Raw genomic sequence first — 24,488 nt, 5'->3', positions numbered from 1 at the left:
AATGGTTGTCTATTTAGCTGTGTCTCCCAGCACTTTTGTCAGGAGCCGAAGGATTAGGAACCATGGTAGGAATCTTTCTCCTGCATTCCCGGTACATGTGATAAAGATGGCTTTCTGAAGCCACTTTTATAATTGTCTTTATTCTTTTGCAGACGTGCTTGTTTGGAGCAATGATCGAGTGATTCGCTGGATCCTATCAATTGGCCTTAAAGAATATGCAAACAATCTTATAGAGAGTGGTGTTCACGGAGCACTTCTGGCCTTAGACGAAACCTTCGACTTCAGTGCCCTGGCACTGCTATTACAGATCCCGACGCAGAACACACAGGTGATGCCAAGCCTGTCCGTGTCTGCACTCAGTGTTCAGTTGGTGCCCTGATTATAGACAGTTATTTGAATAGAAAGAAAACTTAGGAAAAAAAAACAAACCTTCAGACAACTAGTTTTTTTGTCTTTTTGTTTTTGGTCTATCATCTTTCCTTTTTCTGTTGAAAGCATGAGAGTCCTGCAATAAACCAGATAAGGAGGATCTTTCATTCCAGCCCATGTGCCTTATCAGAAGAGTGACATATATTTAGTTCTTACATGGAAAGGGAAGTACTTTTAGGTGTGCCACAGGAAGATTTTATTAATTTTGTTTTTTTGGTTAATTGCCTTATGTAATTCTTTTTGACTTATGGGCTCATGTGAAAAACAGGGAACTTTTATTCCTCTACAGAACATTGAATATGCCAGGCGAGGTGGCTCATGCCCACAACCCCAACACTTTGGGAGGCCCACGTAGGCAGACTGCTTGAGTCCAGGAGTTCAAGACCAGCCTGGCCATCATGGTGAAGCGCTCTCTCTACAAAAAAATACAAAAAATTAGCCAGGTGTGGTGGCACATGCCTGTAGTCCCAGCTACTTGGGAGGCCAAGGCAGGGGGATCACTTGGCCCAGGAAGTGGAGGTTATGATGAGCTGCCATTGCGCCACTGCACTCCAGCCTGGGTGACAGAGTGAGACCCCATCCCAAAGAAAAAGAAAAAAAAAAAAAAAAAGGCGTTGAATATCTTTTGCCAGTACCCCTGACCAACCCACACACCGTTGTTAATATGACTCCAAGGATCATGGATCCCTTTCTGCAAAAGTCCATCCATAGACTCCACATTAGATGCCCTGATTTAAAATATTATTATGGTTCAATATAGTCATAGTAGTGAAGGAATTTTTGTTTGTTTGTTTGTTTGGAGATGGAGTTTCACTCTTATTGCCCAGACTGGAGTGCAATGGTGCGATCTTGGCTCACTGCACCCTCTGCCTCCCAGGTTCAAGTGATTTTCCTGCCTCAGCTTCCCAAGTAGCTGAGATTACTGGCACACGCCACCACGCCCAGCTAATTTTTGTATTTTTAGTAGAGACGGGGTTTCACCACGTTGGCCAATCTGGTCTCAAACTCCTGACCTCAAGTGATCTGCCCGTCTTGGCCTCCCAAAGTACTGGGATTACAGGCATGAGTCACCACACCCAGGTCCTAATTTTTATAGTTTTAGTAGAGACGGGGTTTTACCATGTTGACCAGTCTGGTCTTGAACTCCTGACCTCAGATGGTTTGTGCTCCTCGGTCTCCCAAAGTGTTGGAATTACAGGCATGAGCCACCGCACCCAGCCAGCAGTGAGGGAGTTTAAGTCTTGGTTTAAAAAACAATTATGATGCTAACACCCTTCAAATTAGATTTGATGAAAGTTTTATTTGTTATTCTTTGGTTATTTCAGGCTCGTGCTGTCTTGGAAAGAGAATTTAACAACCTTTTGGTCATGGGGACTGATAGAAGGTTTGATGAAGTAAGTTTTTGACCTAATGTTCTTTAAATGTCTATGAAACGTGTGTAAATGTTTAAATGTGTGTGAAATGTAAGCTGTTATTATTATACTCAGGACATCATGTAGCTAGGCAGTCTCTCTGGATGTTAGAAGTTAGGATTTGCTCTTATGAATTTATTAACAAATGAGCCTTTAAAAACTAATACCTGGGCCAGGCGCAGTGGCTCATGCGTGTAATCCCAGCACTTTGGGAGGCGGAGGCAGGGGTATCACCTGAGGTCAGGAGTTTAAGACCAGCCTGGCCAATATGGTGAAACCCCATCTCTACTAAAAAACACAAAAATTAGCCAGGCGTGGTGGTAGGTGCCTATAATCGCAGCTACTTGGGAAGCTGAGGCTGGAGAATCGCTTAAACCTGGGAGGTGGAGGTTGCAGTGAGCTGAGATTGCGCCACTGCACTCCAGCCTGGGCGACAGAGAGAAACTCCATCTCAAAAAGAAAAAAACACCCCCCCAAAAAAAACCACAAAAGTAATACCTTCAAGAAGGTAGTTTTGTTATTTTTGCTCTTTAATTTTTGACATCCCTCAAAAATGGTTTTCACATCATAAAACATTGGTTGCAGCTTAGGAATAGAGTCTGTAAGTTGGGTTTTAGGGACCACTAGGTATCCTACCCCAGTCCAGAGTATACCCCCCATAATCCTGTGCATTGGTGGGGTGGCGTGTTTCAGAAGTATATTAAAAACACAAAATGTTAATTTCCCCTTCAAACCATGACTCATTTGTTTCACACTATTAGGAGTCTCTTAACTGGACCTTAAGAAAACTTGAGTTTGACAGAGAGAATAGAAGGCCACCTCTAAAGATGAAGCACTCGTTGGCTATATCCTGGCATAAGATAGAATTGTTTATAGCTTAAAAATTGTTTGTAGAGCTGCACGTGGCAGGGGCACACCTGTAGTCCCAGCTACTTAGGAGGCTGCAGTGGGAGGATGGCTTGAGCCCAGGAGTTTGAGGTTACAGTGAGCTATAATCACACCACTGCACTCCAGCCTGGGCAACAGATCTAGACTCTGTCTGTAAAAAAATAAATAAAAATGAAAAATAAACTATTTTTAAGATAAATAAAAATTTATTATGTAGCAAGAAAGTGATTCCTGCAAGGTAAGAAGTAGAACACGATGCTGGGGAGAAGGAGCACATCTCCATGGCCCAGCACCGACCTCACTTCGCCAGCTGAGGCCCAGCTGGACCATCACCATGCCCCATTTCACGCTGAAGTTCCAGTTTGGGCAATACCTTGTGTGGTCATCAAGAAGGGATGAAATACACGTGAACAAGAATACGTACATTCTTGAATTCAGCAGTCATTTTAAAGGACATTTAACTTTACATCTCTGACGTTTATTTTTTAAAATGAATCTTGTTTTTTGTTGTTTAATTTACCAGGATGATGATAAAAGCTTTAGGAGAGCACCTTCATGGAGAAAAAAGTTTAGACCAAAGGACATTCGTGGCTTAGCTGCTGGGTCAGCAGAGACTCTCCCTGCAAACTTCCGGGTCACGTCTTCTATGTCTTCCCCCTCAATGCAGCCAAAGAAGATGCAGATGGACGGTAGGTGATGGGTCGTGCTAACCTGCCACTTGCTGGGAGCATGAGCAGCTTTTTGTCTGGAACATTAATAATGATCTAAAATGGCCCAGTTAATATGTTACAAGGCACTTGAGTATGGTTGCATGTCCAAATATAAATGTTTTTAAATTAACTCTTAACATTTGTTTATAAAAGTTTAACCATAATAATAGAATTTTTTAAACATTCTTGTCTGGTTGAATCTTAGCATATTTTTCCAACTAATAAAGCTCAGTATTCGTCTGTGTTCTCAGAGGGAGACTGAGGCATACTTGTAAATATGTCTGTGACAGGCCGTGCTAGAAAGCTCTTTCAGGAAATAGTAGTGTAGTAGTAGCTTCCAAACCACATGATTCACTGCTCTCCACACCAGAGAATATAACAGTATATTTTAAAGAACACACAGTTTACAGCTTGTGTGAGCTCTGCCTGTCCTTTCGGCCCTCCCTGCTGCTGCTGTTCTGTGCAGTCACGTGTCTACCCATTAGAGGGCAGGGAAGGGAGGACGGTGAACCTCCAAGAAGTCCCCAGTGGATCGAGGCAGCCATGAATATACCAGCCAGAGAGAGGGCATCACTGCCATGATTTCAAGCACAGTTTGGGATTTTCCCTTTGACAGCCACTTTGATTTGAGGTTAACAGTTGACCATGGCTTCCTGACAGGTCTCTCAGCTCTGATCTTGTACTCATCTAATGAAAGGCAGTGCACAGGTTGAAGAGCCAGGCTGCCTAGGTTTGACTCCAGCTCTGCCGCTAGGAGGTGCATGACCCTGAGCAAGTCATTTACCTAAACTGTGCCTCGGTTTCCCCATCTGTAAAATGGTCATCATGGTAGTGTCTTCCTCATAGAGTAGTTGTGATGATTAAATGCATCATTCATAAAGCTGGTGAAGTTCTGAGCCCATGTCAGTGGGGGCTGTATGGCAGCCCCTGTGCTACACACAGGTGTCACTCATGCTCAGTTCTGAGGCCAGTGAGCAGACTGAAGAAAAGGAAGTGGCATTAAAAACTGTGCCACTCCTTGAGGCCAGGAGTTCAAGACCTGTCTGGCCAACATGGCAAAACCCCGTCTCTGCAAAAAAAAGTACAAAAATTAACCAGGTGTGGTGGCACACGCTTGTAATCCCAGCTACTTGGGAGGCTGAGGCATGAGAATCATTTGGAGTTGAGAGGCAGAGGGTGCAGTGAGCTGAGATTGTGCCATTGGACTCCAGCCTTGATGACAGACTGAGACCCTGTCTCAAAAAAAAAAAAAAAAAAAATTTTTTTTTTAAGTGCTAATTAGGGGCCAGGTATGATGGCTTATGCCAGTAATCCTAGCACTTTGGGAGGCTGAGAGGCAGGAGGATCACTTGAGCTCAAGTTTGAGACTAGCCTGGGCAACACAGTGAGACCCCATCTCTACAAATAATAATAATAATAATAATAATAATAATAATAAAAAATAATAATTGAAAACTGTGCTAATGGGGTTTTTGCAAATTTTTTTTTGTCATCAGCCCCTCCCATAAGTAAGTTCATAAATTTTGTTCTCTATCACCTGTATAAAAATCAAAAGAAAAGTACATTTATATAAAACCTAGTTAAGCTGGACACTTTGGGTGAGAATAGCTTACTCTGTGGCATTTTTAGTAAAAGGCTGTATTATTTATGTATTGTTTGCCAGAGTTTGATAATATACTTAAGGGGGAAAACTCAGTATATCTTTTAACTAGGAACTTTTTTAAAATTAGCATTTTTCCTCCAAGAGTCATACAGATAATTCTTAGAAAATGTAACTGTAACTTGGCCTTCAGCTCAAGCGCTGTCACCTGCAGAGTCCACATGAGTGCTTGCTTGTTTCCTTGTGGCTTCCATTTCAGTTTTCCTTCTGACACATCACATTTCCCTTGTTAAATGTTAACAGGAATATTAAGAATGAGAGTTTGGATGGATCAAAAGTAAACCTAGGCCCGGCGCGGTGGCTCACGCCTGTAATCCCAGCACTTTGGGAGGCCGAGGTGGGTGGATCACCTGAGGTCAGGAGTTGGAAACCAGCCTGGCTAACATGGTGAAACCCTGTGTCTAGTAAAAGTACAAAAAATTTTGCCAGGCATGGTGACACGTGCCAATAATCCCAGCTACCTGGGAGGCTGAGGCAGGAGAATGACTTGAACCTGGGAGGCGGAGGTTGCAGTGGGCTGAAATCATGCCACTGAACTCCAGCCTGGGCGACGAGCAAAACTGCCTCAAAAAAAAAAAAAAAAAAGTAAACCTAAAAGCTATAGAGAATTTATTATAAAGAAGACTTTTTACCCTTACATAAATAACTCAGGCACAAGCCTGCTAAAGGGATTATTATTATTATTATTGAGACACGTTCTCACTCTGTTGCCCAGGTTGGAGTGCAGTGGCTCAGTCTTGGCTTACTGCAACCTCAGCCTCCCAAGAAGCTGGGACCACAGGTGCGCACCACCACACCTGGCAAGTTTTTTTAACTTTTTGTAGAGGTGGGGTCTCACCATGTTGCCCAGGCTGGTCTTAAACTCTTGGGCTCAAGCAATCCTCCTGCCTTGACCTCCCAAATTGCTGGAATTACAGGCGCGAGCCACTGTGCCAAGCAAAATTGATTATTTTAATGGCTTTTTAATTAAGGGAATGTGGGGTAAACTCCAGCAGGTCTCCCAGGCTCTTAGAGTCAGAGGGTTTGGGAAGATCATGTGTCCTGCCCAATAGTCCCAACTGTCTTAACATCTTTGCTGGAACCATGCAGGATGTTGATAAGAGTTCCTGGTATACCTGTGGGAAAACAAAAAACATATAACCGGGAGCAGCCAGTACCTGTTTCTGATTTGTAAGAACTTTTTTTTTTTTTTTTTTTTTTTTTTGAGACAGAGTCTCGCTCTGTTGCCCAGGCTGGAGTGCAGTGGCCGGATCTCAGCTCACTACAAGCTCTGACTCCCGGGTTTACGCCATTCTCCTGCCTCAGCCTCCAGAGTAGCTGGGACTACAGGCGCCCGCCACCTCGCCCGGCTAGTTTTTTGTATTTTTTAGTAGAGATGGGGTTTCACCATATTAGCCAGGATGGTCTCGATCTCCTGACCTCGTGATCCACCCGTCTCGGCCTCCCAAAGTGCTGGGATTACAGGCTTGAGCCACCGCGCCCGGCCTGATTTGTAAGAACTTAAACTCCAGGTTGTTAATGGAAATCAGGCTTACTTCTGGCCACACAGTGTGTTTCTTGAACAAGAACGAAAATCTGTGGTCTCTATGATTAATATTTCTAGTAGGAACCGAGACTGGGCTTCAGTTTTTAGATCAGCCCTCACCCCACTCCCTGGCCAACGCCCCACCCCTGCAGCCAGATCTCTGCACCTGCTCTGCTCCTCCCCAGGAGAAAAGGGCATGGCTTCCCAGACACCGCAGCTAGTGCTGGTCTGCGAGGTCTCTCCCCTCCTCTGAGGCTGGCCTTGTACCCAGTGTCGCCGGCCTCTGTGCTCAGTGGGGCTGGTCTGCGAGGTCTCTCCCCTCCTCTGAGGCTGGCCTTGTACCCAGTGTCGCCGGCCTCTGTGCTCAGCGGGGCCGGGCGGCATCAGCGGGGCCGCGTGGTGGTTCCTTCATACCAGTGTCAGAGATGGAAGCAGCCCCATGGGTCTATGAATGCAGAGTTTAGTAACAGGCAAAGGGATCGCTCTAAGTAGGGTCATTTATGCAGATGCACATTTTGAAATTGTTACTATACCATTTGGTGCTTGGTATTTCGGAGTAGTGTTCCAGAGTCTCCTGGGGCTCCTTGGGAGCTGGGGAGAGCCACCACTGGGTGACACTTGGATCTCTCTCTCTGGCTCCATCCCGCCCACTCAGGCAGCTCCCCTCAGGTCCCTCCGTAGGCGCTGCTGTAGTTGTGAAGATGTGTGTCTACTTGTGCCCTCATGTGATGTTCTAAGACTAACTGCACGCTGTGTTTGCACGCTTCCTCTCGTGGCTGTTGAAACAGGCAATGTATCAGGAACACAGAGGTTGGATTCTGCTACAGTCAGGACTTACTCCTGCTAAAGTCTCCTGTTGGTGAGTAGAGAGCACCACAACCCCTGGAGGTGGCTCAGAGGCACAGCAGGAGTCATCGGAGCTGCAGTGCCAGACTAGGGGTGTGGACCATGAAGGCCAATGCAGTTTTTGGGGAATTTAAAATATATAGAGACACAAGCTCTCCGTACCCATTAAGATAATGTTGTTGTTACAATTGATCATAAAGAGGTTAGTGTGCCCTCTTTTTTTTAAGGGGAAAAAAAACGTATTTTCACCTTTTCCTTAAACCTGAAAATGCTGACTCATTTTAATTGTCTGTGGATGTCATGCGGGTGCAGTGGGGAGAAGAGCAGAGCATGGCAGAGAGCGTCAGGCGAGTCTCTCACCCTGACGTCGTTATGCACATGGCCTTGATTCCTAAGCTTGCTTCGTTTTAAATACACATTCTTGAATGAAACAAGCCCAAAGTTTTGTGGTTAATTACATACTGTATTAAGTGTGACACTAATAGCCTGTCAGTTTGGAGAGACTGGTTCTTAAAACTACGGACTCTGGCTGGTGAGTGGCCCGCCCTCTCCTTGCTGTTCTAAGCAATTTTAAGGTCTCCGTTGGCATATTTGACTGGTTTGTTCATCTTTTATTTGTAATTGGTAACTTGTAGACGTAAGCCAAAATGAAGTCAGCCAAGGAACTGTCTCATTGATGTGCATAGCCCTTGATGTTCTAGCCAGTGATTCTCAGAGCAGCTACGGCACAGAAAGTGACGGTCCTGGAGGGGAGGGGCCAGGGTTGGGACGTTTGGGCCTCAGTGTCAGAAGCTCCCTTTGGTCAGCACGGCCCAGCCTGCACTGAGTGGCTTTTTGTTTGTGTTTATTTTCCAGTTTACCCACACTACTTCTACCGATGATTACGCAGCATTTGAATCCAACAAAGACTACATTTTAGAATCCAATGGAATCTTTAATCTGTTAATACTTGTTATATGGACCCTAAGATATTTTATTACAGAGTTTTTAATTAGTGAAAAATTCATGAATACCATAGAGAAAATATTTTAGAATTTAATGTTTCTTATATTTATGTAAACTTATGACTCTTCATTTATATAGTTACTTACTTTTTCATGTATATCCAGGCTATAAATATCCTTTCAAATCATGTTCTTATACCTAATTTTAGTCTTTCAAATGAATGTACTGTAATGCTTGTATGTATAAATCCTATGAACAAATAGAGGGCTTTTGTAAATTATGCATTTATTGTAATTATCATTAATTTTTTAATGATAAACCATGAAGAGGATTTTACTACATTTATAAAATTAGGACAGAAGCAATGTGCATTATCCTTTACAGATGCAGCCTAGCTCTACAGCAATCATTCTGAAATAAGCATACCTAATTTCAAGCAATTGTATTTTAATGACTGACCTTAACTATACTTTTTCTAGTAAGAAATGCTTTATTCTGCAGCATGAACAGATTTAAAATAGCTGGTGTTAAATATCAGCTCCTAATAAAATGTGGACTGAAAAGACTATCACAACACTATGAGAAGCCCCTAGCACTGGTTAACGCTTTCCTAGCCTGGTCTCTGGATTTGGGGAGCTTGTCTTCAGTGGCTGACAGAGATGGTGAGCTGGGAGCAGTTCTCTCAGCTGGAGAGACTCGGGATGGGGTAACCTGGGGACCAGCCCAGCCCCTGCGCCCTCTTCCCTGCCTCTGCTCCTTGGGAGTGGGTGGAGAGACACCCATGTAGCTCCCCTAGGGCCAGCCACCAAGCACACGCGCTCACTCCGCAAGTCGGCGCACACAGCGGATGAAGGCAGGAGACCCAGAAAGCAGTGCAGTGCAGCTCTAATAAAGGCCTTATTTTTCTTATGTAAATCATCTTTTTACATTTGTTTGTAAACATGTTTAAAGAATGAACCTAGTGGGACATTTTTAGACCTCGATGTTATAGCCATTTTGGATGGTGTAAGTTGCAGATGTGGCTTTGACTTTTTCAGTGGCATATTAAAAAGCCAGCAGAGCGTGGCAGCCCATGGCCTGGTATTTCCTGTGCAGCAGATACAGAGGTGGCGGCAGCCTATCTTTTCACAGTTGGTTTCTGCTTTTAATTTACTTGTACAATTCATTGTTACTGTTCCGTTTTTCTATTAATCTTTTGTGAACTTCCTGATTATGTAACAAAGTATGTACAGTCTACTTTTGAACTATTTTTATCACAGTATTATTTATTGCTTTCTTTCAATAAAGTACTGAAGTATTTTCCACTGCCAATGAAGAATACTGAGAATAAGCTCTAATTGCATTGAAATTGACCATAGCTGTTTTGGAAGGCAGTGTCACCATGTGGCAATTGTATTATAGAAGTCAACTGACAGAATAAAGCAGCCAGGAGATGAAGTGCAGGTTCAGGGCATCATCCTGCCCGCTTCTCTGGAGGTCCCCAGCCTGCATTACCGCAGGAGACAGGTGCCTGGTGTTAAATGCAAATGTGGGGGCTCACATACACAGTCGGTGGGTAGGGCTCAAAGGCAGAGCCTAGGCCATGGACCGCGCGCATGCACGCGTGTCCCTTAACGCCGTTTCCCAGCTCCACTTCCTTCCTCAGTGCTGGCTTCACACTCCCATCTGCTCTCCCTGCCTGCTCACGAGGTGGCTCCCAGGCCCGCACCCTTCACACTGACGGCCTCTGGAAATCAGGAAGCCTGGGTCCCTAATAGCTCACATCCAGTCCTGAGTCGTGAAGCAGCCCAGCATGGCAGAGGGGAGACGACACGCTGACGGGCTGGGGGAGGAAAGCAGGTCCCACCCGTGGAAGTGGGGGAGCTCAGTCCCCTCAGGCTGCAAGGCTGCAAGCTGATGCCCAAGAGGAAAGCCAGACACCAGCAAGTGGCCCTTCTCCTCGTCCCACCTCAGTGTGGCCACCGAGCCCAGGATTCGCAGAGCCCACGGCCAGTACCACCCCTCCTGGAGCAGGCATCAGCGGCCACCTCCGACGTCACCGGGGTCTCTGTTTCCTCATTCTGTCTACACGGCTGACACCTCTGAGGGGCACGTGCTGTCACATGGGTCGGTGTCCTGGGACGTTTCTCCTGGGCAGCCATCAGGGGTGTTCTGTGCTTTCCTGTTTAGAACCTGTGTTTGCTGATCTTCCCACTTAACGTAGGGAAAGCCTTGTTTTCTGTACTTCCTCGTTCTTGAGGTTAACCAAAGTGTGAGATTTAAAACATAACGTAGTGCCTCCCTGCTGTTTTTCATCTAATAGTCCTTTTTGGCTGAACAAAGCCAAAGGCATGCCTCAAGTATCTTAAAACTTCCAGAAAAAAGGAGACTGGGCCGGGCGTGGTGGCTCACGTCTGTAATCCAGCACTTTGGGAGGCCGAGGCGGGCGGATCATGAGGTCAAGTGATCGAAACCATCCTGGCCAACATGGTGAAACCCCGTCTCTATTAAAAATACAAAAATTAGCTGGGTGGCTCAAGCCTGTAATCCCAGCACTTTGGGAGGCCGAGACGGGCGGATCACGAGGTCAGGAGATCAAGACCATCCTGGCTAACCCGGTGAAACCCCGTCTCTACTAAAAAATACAAAAATCTAGCCGGGCGAGGTGGCAGGCGCCTGTAGTCCCAGCTACTCGGGAGGCTGAGGCAGGAGAATGGCGTGAACCCGGGAGGCGGAGCTTGCAGTGAGCTGAGATCCGGCCACTGCACTCCAGCCTGGGCGACAGAGCGAAACTCCGCCTCAATAAAAAAAAAAAAAAAAAAAAATTAGCTGGGCATGGTGGTGCACACCTGTAGTCCCAGCTACTCAGGAGGCTAAGGCAGGAGAAACGTTTGGACCCAGGAGGTGGAGGCTGCAGTGAGCTGAGCTCATGCCACTGCACTCCAGCCTGGCAACACAGCGAGACTCCATCTCAAAAAAAACAAAAAAAGGACTGGGGGCAGTGGCTCATGTCTGTAATCCCAGCACTTTGGGAGGCCGAGCTGGGAAGATCAGTTGAGGCCAGGAGTTCAAGACCAGCCTGGGCAACGTAGCGAGACTCCCTTCTCCACAAAGAAAAAAAAAAAAAAGGTGAAGACATTTTAAAATAATCAAAACGACACTTGGCATGCAAATCGATTTGACGTCTAGGACCTTAATCTTCAAACTCCAGTGTGCGAAGCATCACCCAGCAAAAGAGGCAGTTGTGGGGGTCCCCTCTGCATTCAAAGCGATTGAGCATGCATTCATTCATTCATTCATTATCTACTCTGTACCGGACTCTCTTCAGTGCTGGAGAGACCGTGGTAAGACAAAACTATTTCAACCTTCTAGGAAAAACAAACATTGCTAGTCCTGTACATCCAGGGGACAGCCCAGGAGTGCGAGCTGCACCATGACATTGGTGTGGAGGGAGGGAGAAGTCCTCTGGGGAGGGCTGCATCACACACATCAAACGCTGAGAACCGTTTCATGTTCACACTACATATTTACTGTCTCCTATGAATAAAACCCCAGACAGGGTTTCAGAGAACACCAATGCAAATGGACCCATTTTAGGTAATATGCCACTTTTCTTCATGTGACCTGTCACGCACCAGCTCCTTGTGATTTACTTATTTTTTGAGACGGAGTTTCACTCTTGTTGCCCAGGCCGGAGTGCGGTGACACAGTCTCAGCTCACTGCAACCTCTGCCTCCTGGGTTCAAGTGATTCTCCTGCCTCAGCCTCCCGAGTCACTGAGATGACAGGTGCACGCCACCACACCCGGCTATTTTTTGTAGTAGAGACGGGGTTTCGCCATGTTGGCCAGGCAGGTCTCGAACTCCTGACCTGAGGTGATCCACTCACCTCGGCCTCCCAAAGTGTTGGGATTATAGGCGTGAGCCACCGTGCCTGGTTGTGAATATTTTAAATAGGTCTTGCCAGTCGACCTCAGAAGAAGCCAATGGAGTACAATTTTTCACTCCTGATGAAGGGCGGTCGATAAGCATGACTCTGCCTTACACTACACAGTTCTCATCTTCAAATAGGCCAAAACATGCTTATCGAACAAAAGCAATATAACTTAGGAACTGGGGTATTACAGAAACTGTAAGTCTTGAGGGAGTTGAATCACCAATTCTCCAACACCCTATTTTCATTTTTAAGGTTTTTGTTATAATCAGAGTAATACATGCACATCATTTAAAGTAAAAAGCCAGGTGCAGTGGCTCACGCCTGTGATCCCAGCACTTTGGGAGGCTGAGGCGGGTGGATCACCTGAGATCAGGAGGTCAAGACCAGCCTGGCCAATGTAGTGAAACCTCATCTCTACTAAAAACACAAAAAATTAGCTGGGCGTGGTGGCGTGTGCCTGTAATCCCAGCTACTAGGGAGGCTGAGGCAGGAGAATCGCTTGAACCCAAGAGGCAGAGGTTGCAGTGAGCTGAGATCGCACCATTGCACTCCAGCCTGGGCAACAAGAGCGAAAATCCATCTCAAAAAAAAAAATCAGGCCAGGCGCAGTGGCTCAAGCCTGTATTCCCAGCACTTTGGGAGGCCAAGACGGGTGGATCACGAGGTCAGGAGATCGAGACCATCCTGGCTAACATGGTGAAACCCCGTCTCTACTAAAAAATACAAAAAACTAGCCGGACGAGGTGGTGGGTGCCTGTAGTCCCAGCTACTCTGGAGGCTAAGGCAGGAGAATGGCGTGAACCCGGGAGGCGGAGCTTGCAGTGAGCTGAGATCCAGCCACTGCACTCCAGCCTGGGCGACAGAGCCAGATTCCATCTCAAACAAACAAACAAACAAAAAAAATCAAATCAAAAAAGAACAAAACCAGCAGACCTTGCCCTTGTCCTTCCTCTCTCGCTTCCCACTCCCTAGACCATGAGGAATGGATTTGGCTATTCCTTCTATTTGCTTTCTTACTCCCAAATAATACGCGCTCAGCGTGGCCGCCTGCTTCCTCCATTTTGGGCCCTGTCTAGTGGCTTCTCATCGTGGCTGATGAGAATTTGAGCACCTGTCACCTCCGGTCCCCTCTCCCAGTCTCCCAGCTGAGGTTAAGTCAAGTTGTTGGGGTCAAATCCAAGTTCTGTTTTCATTATTGTGACTATATTATTTATTGGTGAGTCAAGTGGGATACTTCGATTATAACACGGGGCACGTGGTAAGACTACATTCCCCAGTATCCACGGATGAAATAACAGGACGTCTGGGTTTGCTTTACAATAATCTTAGGGGAGGGAGGGATCTGCTTATGAATTGAACAACACTGACCAAGTGGATTGATGATTGTTGAAAGTGGGTGGTGCATTCATGACCGTTTTATTAATCCACCTTCACATTTGTGTGAGATTTTCCATAATAAAATTTTTGCTGGGTGCAGTGGCTCACACCTGTAATCCCAATACTTTGAGGCTGAGCCTGTAGGATTTCTTGAGGCCAGGAGTTCAAGACCAGCCTGGGCAACACAGGCTCTGCCTCCGCAGTGAATTTAAAAATCAGCAGGGTGTGGTGGCACATGCCTGTGCTTCTCGCTATTCTGGAGGCTGCGGTGGGAGGACCACTTGCACTTGGGAGGTCAAGGCTGTAGCGAGTTATGATTGTGCCACTGTACTACAGACTGGGCAACACAGCAAGACCCTTCTCAAAAAAAATCCAAAAAACAAGTTTTAATAGTGGTCTCAGGCAGACCCTCTATGTGATAAACTCTTCATCTTTGGATGTTTGAGAATACTGCTGCTTACCCCTTCACTTTGTTTCGGTAATTCTGCCCAGTTTCAAACTCTGACTGCAGCCCACAGCTGAAATATTTTATATCACAACCCAGCATGCACACACTATATTTCATCAATTCTGCTGTGAACATTTTTTCATATTTTGGTATCTTAAATTAGGATGTGTCTTATAAGCAATGATACTGAAGGAAATCAAGAGATTTTACTCCAGGCCGGGCACGGTGGCTCACACCTGTAATCCCAGCACTTTGGGAGGCCGAGGTGGGCAGACTGCTTGAGCTCATCAGTTCGAGACCAGCCTGGGCAACATGGCAAAACCCCGTCTCTACAAACAGTACAAAAATTAGCCGGGTGTGGTGGTGTGTGCCTGCAGCCGCAGCTACTCAGGAGGCTGAGGTGGAAAGATGGCTTGAGCCTGGGAGGTGGAGGTTGCAGTGAGCTGTATGATCGCACTGCTGCACTCCAGCCTAGGCGACAGAGCAGAGCCAGACTCTGTCTCGACCACAACAGAAACATTTACCCCAAACTGTACTTTTGACATTTTTTTGAAATGGCTGTTATAGGGCCAATAGATGAAGGGGTCCCTGCAAAGCTGTCCACTGTCAGGGCAATTTGCATCTGTGGAGAATCTCCATTACTGCACCCAGGCCCGAGAGATTAACTGAAATAACACCTTGAAAGGTCTGAAGAGAGCCACTTATCATCTCTGACAACTTCTACTTGTGAGGTTTCATCTACCTAATAAGACCCCGTTTGCAAGCCAGACCTCTTCCTCCCGTCTTCCCAGAACCTCATTTGCCAGGATCCAAGCCCTCATTCATTCTGTGGCCTCAAGACCTGACAGTGGTGCCACCTCATCTCTTCAGGATCCCTATTCAGACCTTTCTCCAGTTGGTCTTGCACTCCTGGGCTCTAGTGATTCCTCCCACCTCAGCCTCCCCAAGTAGCTGGGACCACCGGTGCGCCCCTGGCTGCGTGCTTCTTTTACAAGCATGGGTGACCCAGCCCAGCAGGTTGGTAGCTGCAGGCCCACTCAGCACTTTGCATTCCTCTTCATTTCTGGCTCACAGAGATATCACCTTTTTTTTTTTTTATGGAGTCCCACTCTGTCTCCCAGGCTGGAGTGCAATGGCACGATCTCAGCTCACTGCAACCTTCACCTCCTGGGTTTGAGCGATTCTCCTGCCTCAGCTTCCCAGGTAGCTGGGATTACAGGCGCCTGCCACCAGGCCTGGCTAATTTTTGTATATTTATTAGAGATGGGGTTTTACCAGGTTGGCCAGGATGGTCTCGGACTCCTGACCTCAAGTGATCCACCTGCCTCGGCCTCCCAAAGTGCTGGGATAATGGGCATGAGCCACCACGCCTGGCCACCAGTTTGTTTTTGTTTTTGTTTTTGTTTGTTTGTTTGTTTGAATTTTAGTAGAGACGGGGCTTCACCATGCTGGCCAGGCTGGTCTCAGATTCCTAACCTCAAGTGATCCGCCTGCTTCGGCCTCCCAAAGTGCCAGGATTATAGGCATGAGCTACCGCGCCCAGCCTCCAACTATTTCTGAGCACAGCTATACTCATTGCTTTGCAAATTTTACACTGTATGTGTAATTTCTCTGTGGCCAGCCTCAGTCTCTGCCACACATTGTCCTGCGGAGCACAATGGGCATGTGGAAGAGTGCGCTGCCCCTTTCTCCCTGGGAGCCACTCTGAAGCAGCCCGCTCTGCCCCGGCAGCAGACTGGTCTTTCTAAGCCACGAACACTGCCCTCCTGCTGCAAAGTCTGCAGTGAGCTCTGGCTTTCCTTCTCTGTCAAATGGAAGCAATGATATCCACCTTATTGGCAGAAAGTAGACTCATGGCTGCTCAGGCTGGTGGACAGGGGATGGAGGGGGACTGGCTACTCGGGCTGGCGGACAGGGGACGGAGGGGGACTGGCTGCTCGGGATGGCGGACAGGGGACGACGGGGGACTGGCTGCTCAGGCTGATGGAGAGGGGACGAAAGGGGACTGGCAGTTGATGAGTAGGGTTTCTTTCTGGGGGAGGGTAAATGTTCTAAAATTAGGCTGTGGTGACGGTTATACAACCCTGTGAATATGCTACAAAAAACCCCCAAAACACTGACTGTACTGAATTGTATGTGAATTATATGTCAATAAAGCTGGTCTTACAAAAATGATTTCCAGCTTGTAAAGCTGTTTTGAGGAAAAAATGGAATGCCCTGCCTGAAAAATCTCATCGTGGTAGCTCTTCGAATGTGAGGCCCCTGTTTCCGGGTACGCCTGCCCCGTTTATGCCCTATTTGGCCTCCAATACCCACATTTGTTACGCTCAGTCAAGATGTCTCCTTTTGGAGCCCTCTCCAGGGCCCTTTCACTCATCTGCCTTTCAAAGCTGGATTGCCTGTGAGGAAGGCTGAGTTCTGATTTTTTTTGCCTTCGTGGTCCACAGCCACTATACTCCAGCCTGGATGAGAGAGACTCCGTCTTGAAAAAAAAAAAATGTGTATATATATATATATATAGCAATATATTTTTCCTTACAGTAACATGATTATAAGACATAATTTGTACTTTTTTTCATGGAGCAAGGGGCTCACATATGTAATCCCAGTACAGGAGGGCCACTTATGATGTATTCATTATTGAGTTAAATAAAATATTGGACATGTTTATTTTATACGTGTATGAAAGTAATGATTTTACCTTTAAAAAATGATCAACACCTGACATTTCCTTCCGCCACCCGCACTCCCAATTCATCCTCACATCTGACCGTTTAGCTTTCTAAATGCCTCTTGCATCTATCCACTTCTCCCCATCTTACCTGCCACCAGTGGTCTGCCTGAATCAGCTACATTAGGCTCTACCTGGCCCTTCTCCCATCCATTCTCCACACAGCAGCCACAGTGATCTCATTACAATTCAAACTTCATGATGTCTTATTTATTTATTCAGCGATAAATAAATAAAATTTATTTATTCGGCGAGCGGCCGGCGGGGAGGGGCTCACTATGCTGACCAGGCTGGTCTCGAACTCCTGGCCTCAGGCGATCCTCCCATGTCAGCCTCCCAAAGGGCTAGGATTACAGGCGTGGGCCACTGCGCCTGGCCCAAACTTCATGATGTCTCTTATCTGCTTAACTCCTCCAAGGACTTCCCATGTCTCCCAGAATAAAGACCGAGGTCCTCGCTGTGCTCTTTCGGCCTCTGCATGACCTGGCCTCTCTCACACCACAGCTCTGCTGCACCACCAGCCCTCTGCCATGCTGAGCTGAGCCTCCTTCAGTTCCCCTGCTGCAAGATCTTTCCTGCCTCGGGGCCTCTGAACCTGCTGTTGGCCTGCCTGGAAAATTCTTCCCTCCTTACCTTGTTTACTCCTATGGGGCCTTCACATCTTGGTTAACATGTGAATCGCCCAAAGAAACCTCTGGTCTCCCAGGGGTTCAGGTCCTACCGTCTCTCCAGTACGATGTCATGAAACTCTCACTTCTTCCTGGCATTTATCTCATTTCCCAGGTGAGTACCCATGTGGTTTAACGCTTGACTCACCTTCTAGGCTGCTAGGTCCCTGTGGCCGGGGCTCGCGTCCCTGGCACGCATGTGGCCCTTTCTGGAGGGTGCATGGTGAGCGGACAAGGACGGCTGGGAGCGCGCGAAGAGAAGATGGAGAGATGAAGAGGCTCCCCGCTCCCGGGCTCAAGGCATGCGCATCGCCTGGGCTGGCTTCCTTCCCTCGGCCCCGGGAAGCGCCGCGGATCCTGAGACCCCGCCGTGGGCTGTGTGCTTCTCAGCGCCCCTCGTCTGCCCGCGCAACGCTACTTTCGAGCGCGCTCTGCAAACTCGCCACTGGACGGGCTAGCGTTTCGCCAGCTGCTGGCTGACCCCCGGGGCTCTTGGGGGCCGGGACGCGGGAGGGGGAGGTTTCGGGGGCGGGGCCGCGCGGGGACCCGGATGCGGCCCCGCCCCCGCCCGCGGAACCGGAAGTAGAGCCTGGCGCCTGGGAGCGGCGGGCGCGGCGGGATCCAGGGCCGACCCGGGCCGGACCGACCCCAGGTGGCGGTGAGCGAGCGCGGCGTCCGCCCGGGATGCAGGCCCGGCTCTGCTTCTTCCCTCCTGTGGCGTCGCCGGGCTGCGAAAGGGGAAGGAAGCAGCGGCCGCAGCGGTCTCACCGCTCTTCCGCTCGCGGTTTCGGGGGCCGGGGCAGAGTGGCGAGGCTTTCCCGGCCTGGGGCGGGGCCGGGCGAGGGCCGGGGGTCCGCGAGGGCCACGAGGACGGGTCTGGGCCCCAGGGGACAAGGGGGCACGGAAGGCTCGGGGCTGGGGTCCGCGGAGGAAGGTTGGAGAGGGGCCAAATGGGGGGTCTCAGCTCTGCGGGGAGGGTCCCTGGACCCTGGGGGCCCCAGGGCCGGAGAGGGGCCAGGCTGGGAGGGGTAGTGGGTCCGAGGGAATAGGAGAGGGGGATGGGCTCCGAGGGAGAAGGGATTGGGGCCTGAGGGGGAGGGGCTGGGCCTGTGGGGTTCGGAGGTCCGAGCGGAGGAGGCCGGGGTTCGAGCAGCCGTGGAAGGTGGGTGTGGGGGGTCTCAAGGAAAGGGCGGGGGGTTTTAGAAGGAGGAGTCCGGGCGCAGAGGGAAAGGGATGAGGTCCGAGGGGAGGGGATTGGGGTCTGACGGGAAGGGGTCCAGGCGCAGGGCTACAGGGATGGGGTCCGAGGGAAGGGAACTGGAGCTCGAGGGGAAAGGGTCGGGGCGCAGAGAAAAGGGATAGGGTCCGAGGGGAGGGGATTTGGGCTCCAAGGGAAGGGATCCGTGTGCAGGGGAAAGAGATGGGGTCCGCGGGGTCAAGGCGCCTGGGGTCCACGGTTTGAGGGGCTCGCTGTGGGACGTGGGACGTGGCGGAGCAGCTGGAGATCCACCCGGCCTGTACCTGAGCGAAGGTTTTGCAATCAGGTCAATGGAGGCAGCGAGGCGCGGCTGCAGCTAGTCGTGAGGCTCTAAATTTGGAACCGTCCCTCCTTCGGGGTGTGTTTAAAAATCACCAGAACGGTGCTTTGGGGCTTTCTGTTACGTTTCCATCACCTGGATAGTCTAACGGATGCCTGATCCCCGGCGCTGGAAGGCCTCGGGTGAGAAGGGACAGGGCTTCCTCCCGCTGGAATCTGTGGACGTGTCGGGCCCCTTGGGGAGGAATTCATTTTCTGCTGAGGGAAACTCCGGAGGCATCCGAGGAGCGCTCCCAGCAATCCCATGCGCTCCCTTTGGGCTCACTGTTGACTTAGCTGCATAGGCTCTATTGGGGGGACTTCACCCACTAGGTCCTTAAGGCATGATCCCGGCCGGGCCCAAGGCCGTGGTGCAGGAGGGGCTGGCCGCCTGCCCCTGTCTCCATTCCCGTGTTTGACCTTGTGGGTGAGTCACCGGCTCCAGAGCACTGAGTCAGTCCTATTTCTCCTCTGGTTAGAGAAGTATTCGCCAGATACTCAAGGAACAAGGAAGAGTCTTTTAAGTGGGACTCAATAAAAAGTTGGTGAGGCAGGGTTGTTTTGATATTAGGTCCCCTAGAACTGGAAGCTAACCCTCTGCTAAATCTTACTGAAAAGAAATATCTTTTGGCCTGGGGCGGGGGTGCGGTGGCTCCCACCTGTAATCGCTGCACTTTGGGAGACCAAGGTGAGAGGATCATTTGAGGCCAGGAGTTCCAGACTAGCCTGGGTAACGTAGGGAGACCTTGTGTCTACAAAAAAAAAAAGAAAGAAAAAAAGAAATTCGCTGGGCATGCTGGCGTGCACCTGTTGTCCCGGTACTCGGGACGCTGAGGCAAAGGATCTCGAGCCCAGGAGTTGGAGGCTGCAGTGAGCTCGATCGCACCAGTGTACTCCAGCCTGGGTGACAGAGCGAGACCCTGTCCCCAGGCTGGAGTGCAGCAGCTCTTCACAGGTGCCGTCTATCACACTGCAACCTTGAACTGCTGGCCTTAAGCGATCCTCCCACCTCAGCCTCCCAAGTGGCTGGGACTGCAGGCCCAGCTAAAGCTGACTTTTAATTGTAGCATTTTGATGGACCTGTTTTTAAAACATTTTTAAAATGACAGTGCACATAATTGGCAATTCAGATATTCAGTATGTGCCATGCAGTAGGTGCTCTGAAAAAGGTGTCCTGAGAGTGTGAATTGCTGTGAGCGCTGGTTGCTGCCTTGTGTTGCAATATTCCCATGGCCCACCCCATCTGCTCACGCACTGCTTTGAGTAAACAGAGTAAATGTTGGGGGCAGGGTTTCCCTTGAGTAAGTGTGGTGTAGGGAGTGTGCCTGTGATGGCGATTTTGGCTAAGCAGATGTGTTTCCTTTCTCCTCCTGCTCTGCCATAGATGCTGAGGCTAATGGAAAGTTGATGCTGGATGGATGTTTCTGTCCCATCATTTAAAATATTCTTCGGCCGGGCTCAGTGGCTCACACCTGTAATCTCAGCACTTTGGGAGGCCAAGGGCAGGTGGATTGCTTGAGCCCAGGAGTTTCGAGATCAGCCTAGGCAACATGGAGAAACCCCATCTCTATTAAAAATAGAAAAATTGGCCAGGCGCAGTGGCTCACACTAATCCCAGCACTTTGGGAGGCTGAGGTGGGCAGATCATGAGGTCGGGAGATCGAGACCATCCTGGCTAACAGTGAAACTCCGTCTCTACTAAAAAAAATACGAAAAATGTGACGGGCGCCTGTAGCCCCAGCTACTCAGGAGGTTGAAGCAGGAGAATCGCTTGAACCCAGGAGGTGGAGGTTGCAGTGAGCCAAGATCACACTATTGCACTCCAGCCTGGGCAAAAGAGTGAGACTCCCTCTCAAAGAAAAAAAAAAGAAGAAGAAAAGAAAAATTAGCTGGGTGTGGTGGTGCATTCCTATAGTCTCAGCAACTTGGGAGGCTGAGGTGGGAGGATCGCCTGAGCCTGGGATACGGAGGTTGCAGTGAGCTGAGACTGTGCCTCTGCACTCTAGCCTGGGGCACAGTGCAAGACCCTGACTCAAAAAAAAAAAAAAAAAGGCTGGTGGGGGGCAGTTAGGCGTGGTGGCTCATGCCTGTTATCCCAGCACTTTGAGAGACTGAGGCTGGCAAATCACTTGAGGCCAGGAGTTGGAGATCAGCCTGTACCAACATAATGAAACCCCATCTCTACTAAAAACATAAAAAATTAGCTGAGTGCGGTGGTACATGCCTGTAATCCCAGCTACTCAGGAAGCTGAGGCAGGAAAATCACTTGAACCTGGGAGACGGAGGTTGCAGTGAGCCAAGATGGCACCGTTGCACTCCAGCCTGGGCAACAGAGCAAGACTCTGAAAAAGAAAAAAAAAAAATTCTTGTATAGAGGAATTTTTCCCTCTGTCTAGACAGCAAAATTACTTCACGTTTGTGCAGTCTGATTTGTACACTGACATTTGCAAGGAAGGTTTAATGTTGAGGTTGGACAGAGTCATCATCTTCTTTTGAACCGTATTGTAACAGCTTTATTGAGATAAAATTCACACGCCATACAATGCGCCTGTTTAATGTATACTGTCCACTGGTGTTTAGGATCTTCATGCAGTTGTACAACTATCACCACAATCAATCTCAGAATAATTTTGTCACCTCAAAAAGAAGCCCTTGTACCTTTTAGCCATGACTTCCCGATCCCCACCACCACCATCCGCCCAGCCCTGGGCAACCAGTAATGTATCTTTTGTCTCTGTAGATTTGTCAACTCCAGACAGTTCCTAGAAATTGAATCGTACAATATGTGGTCTTTTGTGCATGGTTTTCCTTTGCGTAATGGATTTGAGGTCCCTCCACACTGCAGCAGGTGTCACTGCTGGATCCTCTTTGTGGCGGAAATAATGCGTTTGTGTTAGGTAGACCACATGCTCTGTATCTATCAGTTGATGGACATTTGGAGTGTTTCCGTTTTGTGGCTGCTATGAATAGTGCTGTTCTGAACACTCATGCACAAGTTTTTGTGTGCTTATACTTTATTTCTCTTGGGCATAGACCTAGGAGTGGAGTTACTGAGTCATACAGTACCTGAGTTTAACCTTCTGAGGAACTGCCAGACCTTTTCCATTTAACATTCCTATCAGCAGTCTATGAGGCTTCCGGTTTCTCCACACCGTTGCTGAGACTTGTCATCGTCTTTTATTTTAGTCATCCTAGTGGGTATGAGGTGGGTTCTCTTTGTGGTTTTGATTTGCGTTTCCCTGATGGTTAATGACATTGAACAAACTTTTCCTGAGCTTATTGGCCATTTGTATATCTCCTCTGAAGAAATGTCTCTTCAGGTCCTTCACCCATTTTTAAATGGGGTTAATTGTCCTTTTTATTATTGAATTATAAGAGTTCCTTTTTTTTTCTTTTTGAGATGGAGTCTCACTCTGTCGCCCAGGCTGGAGTGCAGTGGCACAATCTCGGCTCACTGCAACCTCCGCCTCCCAGGTTCAAGCAATTCTCCTGCCTCAGCCTCCCGTGTAGCTGGGATTACAGGCACACGTCACCATGCCCAGCTAATTTTTGTATTTTTGGTACAGACGGGGTTTCACCATGTTGGCCAGGATGGTCTCAATCTCTTGACCTGTTAATCCGCCTGCCTTGGCCTCCCAAAGTGCTGGGATTACAGGCGTGAGCCGCCGTGCCCAGCCAAGAGTTTTTTATATATATTCTGGATATACGGTTCAAAATAGTTTTCTCTTGGGATCGTCTTGTCACCTTCTTGATGAAGCACAAAATTTTTAATTTTGTACAATTTATTTTTTTCCTCTTGTGTTTTGGTGTCGTATCTAAGAAACTATTGCCAAATTCAAAGTCACAAAAATTTATACCTTTTTAGGATTTTAGTTCATTTTTGAGTTAATTTTTCTGTATGGTTTTGAGGTAGGGGTCTAGAGGCTTTATCTTTGGATCCACAAAATAATCAAGCCTATTTTCTATTAGTTATTTTTGTGATTTTTTTAAAATTTCAAATATTGAGAGTATAAAATTGTGGATTTGAGCCTATCCTTAGCTGCTCATGAGATTTTTATTTTTTACTTTATGATTGATTTATGTATGAGACAGGGTCTCTGTCTCCTAGGCTGGAGTGCAGTGGGGTGATCATGGCTCACTGCACCCTTGAGCTCCTGGACTCAGCCTCCTGACTAGCTGGGACTACAGGTATACACGACCATGTTTGGCTAATGGTGTAGGCAGAGTTGTATAGATGCCTGCTGATTACAGTAATAACTGTAGTAACCAGAATGTACCAAGCAATCTGTAGAAGTTAAGATTGCCAAAGGGAATTGGGGAGAGAGATGGAGCAAACAGTTGGGTCAGGAACCAGATAGGAAATTAATTGCCAGGAGGGCCAGCCAGGTACCATCCCCTAGCACCTAATGCATGAGAAACCACTCTGCCTGTGGCCAGCTTGTTCCTAGGGACGAAGGGATTTCATTCGTCGATGAGTGATGTTTAGCAGTATGGTGTCCCGTTGAGGCTGATGTGTGGTCCTCGGGAAGGGGCCATGTGCTTGGCCACCCTCTGGGGAACTGGAGCCTTGCTCCCTGCGCGGTAACCATATACGTCCATTAGGAATGCAGCCGCCGCCTCTTCGGCTCTCCAGCTGCTGCTGTCACATCTTGAGACGGTCACTGTACCTGTGTTTTCTCCCGGCCATATCACGATCCTCGCAAGGAGTGTTTTTCTTATCTTATTGTTTTAAAAAGCTCACAGTAACAATTTTATTTTATAATGCTATTAATTAGAATGAATAAAAAGTGAAAATCTCTCAGAATTATAGCAAACAGTAAATGCATACTAGCAATTAAGGCAGTAATTTCTGTTTGCATTCATTAAGAAACATGATGTAGGCCGGGCATGGTGGCTCATGACTGTAATCCCAGCACTCTGGGAGGCCAAGGCAGGCAGATCACCTGAGATCGGGAGTTTGAGACCAGCCTGACCAACATGGAGAAAACCCATCTCTACTAAAAATACAAAATTAGCCGGGCATGGTGGCTCATGCCTGTAGTCCCAGCTACTCGGGAGGCTGAGGCGGGAGAATCGCTTGTACTCGGGAGGTGGAGGTTGCAGTGAGCCACTGCACTCCAGCCTGGACAACGAAAGCAAAACTCCATCTCAAAAAACAAACAAACAAACAAAAAAACAAAGAATCATCATGTAGTTAGAAATCTTTTAAAACTTATTTCTTTAGTTTCTCTGTGTTGAACTTTTTTATTAGTAAAATGCAAATCTTCCATCCTCATTTCAGATTTCATTACAAAACCTTGTTATATTTGGGAGGATTTCTGAAGTTTTCTAAAAAAGATCTCCACACAGAAGGGTTTG

General features: G+C 48.1%; 2 protein-coding genes and 1 long non-coding RNA gene across 16 annotated transcripts in view; 2 read left to right on the top strand and 1 right to left on the bottom strand.

Moving 5' to 3' along the window:
- Positions 1-9,726, top strand: part of PPFIA1 (PTPRF interacting protein alpha 1) — a 117,608-nt gene extending 107,882 nt beyond the window's left edge. For all 10 annotated transcript variants that reach the window (XM_008015793.3, XM_073009018.1, XM_073008990.1 and 7 more), the window contains 5 exons: positions 153-328; positions 1,755-1,823; positions 3,253-3,418; positions 7,413-7,483; positions 8,326-9,726. In XM_008015793.3, the coding sequence (XP_008013984.1) occupies positions 153-328; positions 1,755-1,823; positions 3,253-3,418; positions 7,413-7,471 (470 nt within the window). In that variant the 3' untranslated portion in view covers positions 7,472-7,483; positions 8,326-9,726. The remainder of the gene's footprint in view (positions 1-152; positions 329-1,754; positions 1,824-3,252; positions 3,419-7,412; positions 7,484-8,325) is intronic.
- On the bottom strand, positions 3,806-18,073 carry LOC103245379 (uncharacterized). The gene is made up of 2 exons (XR_501926.3): positions 17,703-18,073; positions 3,806-6,214 (listed from the first exon to the last, which is right to left on the bottom strand). It is a non-coding gene; the product is annotated as an uncharacterized lncRNA (long non-coding RNA).
- A 36-nt stretch (positions 18,074-18,109) lies between these two features.
- Positions 18,110-24,488, top strand: part of CTTN (cortactin) — a 38,923-nt gene continuing 32,544 nt past the window's right edge. For 2 of the 5 annotated variants that reach the window (XM_073009399.1, XM_008016578.3), the window contains exon 1: positions 18,110-18,212. The gene's annotated coding sequence lies outside the window, so the exon portion shown is untranslated. Of the gene's footprint in view, positions 18,213-19,252; positions 19,275-24,488 lie in introns of those variants that run through there. The other 3 variants (XM_008016495.3, XM_008016266.3, XM_008016342.3) reach the window with 2 other exon arrangements.

Source organism: Chlorocebus sabaeus, chromosome 1, assembly GCF_047675955.1.
Source record: "Chlorocebus sabaeus isolate Y175 chromosome 1, mChlSab1.0.hap1, whole genome shotgun sequence".
In the NCBI taxonomy this organism is placed as follows: domain Eukaryota; kingdom Metazoa; phylum Chordata; class Mammalia; order Primates; family Cercopithecidae; genus Chlorocebus; species Chlorocebus sabaeus.
Note: the sequence above shows the minus strand (reverse complement) of the source record. Positions and strands in the feature narration are given on the sequence as shown.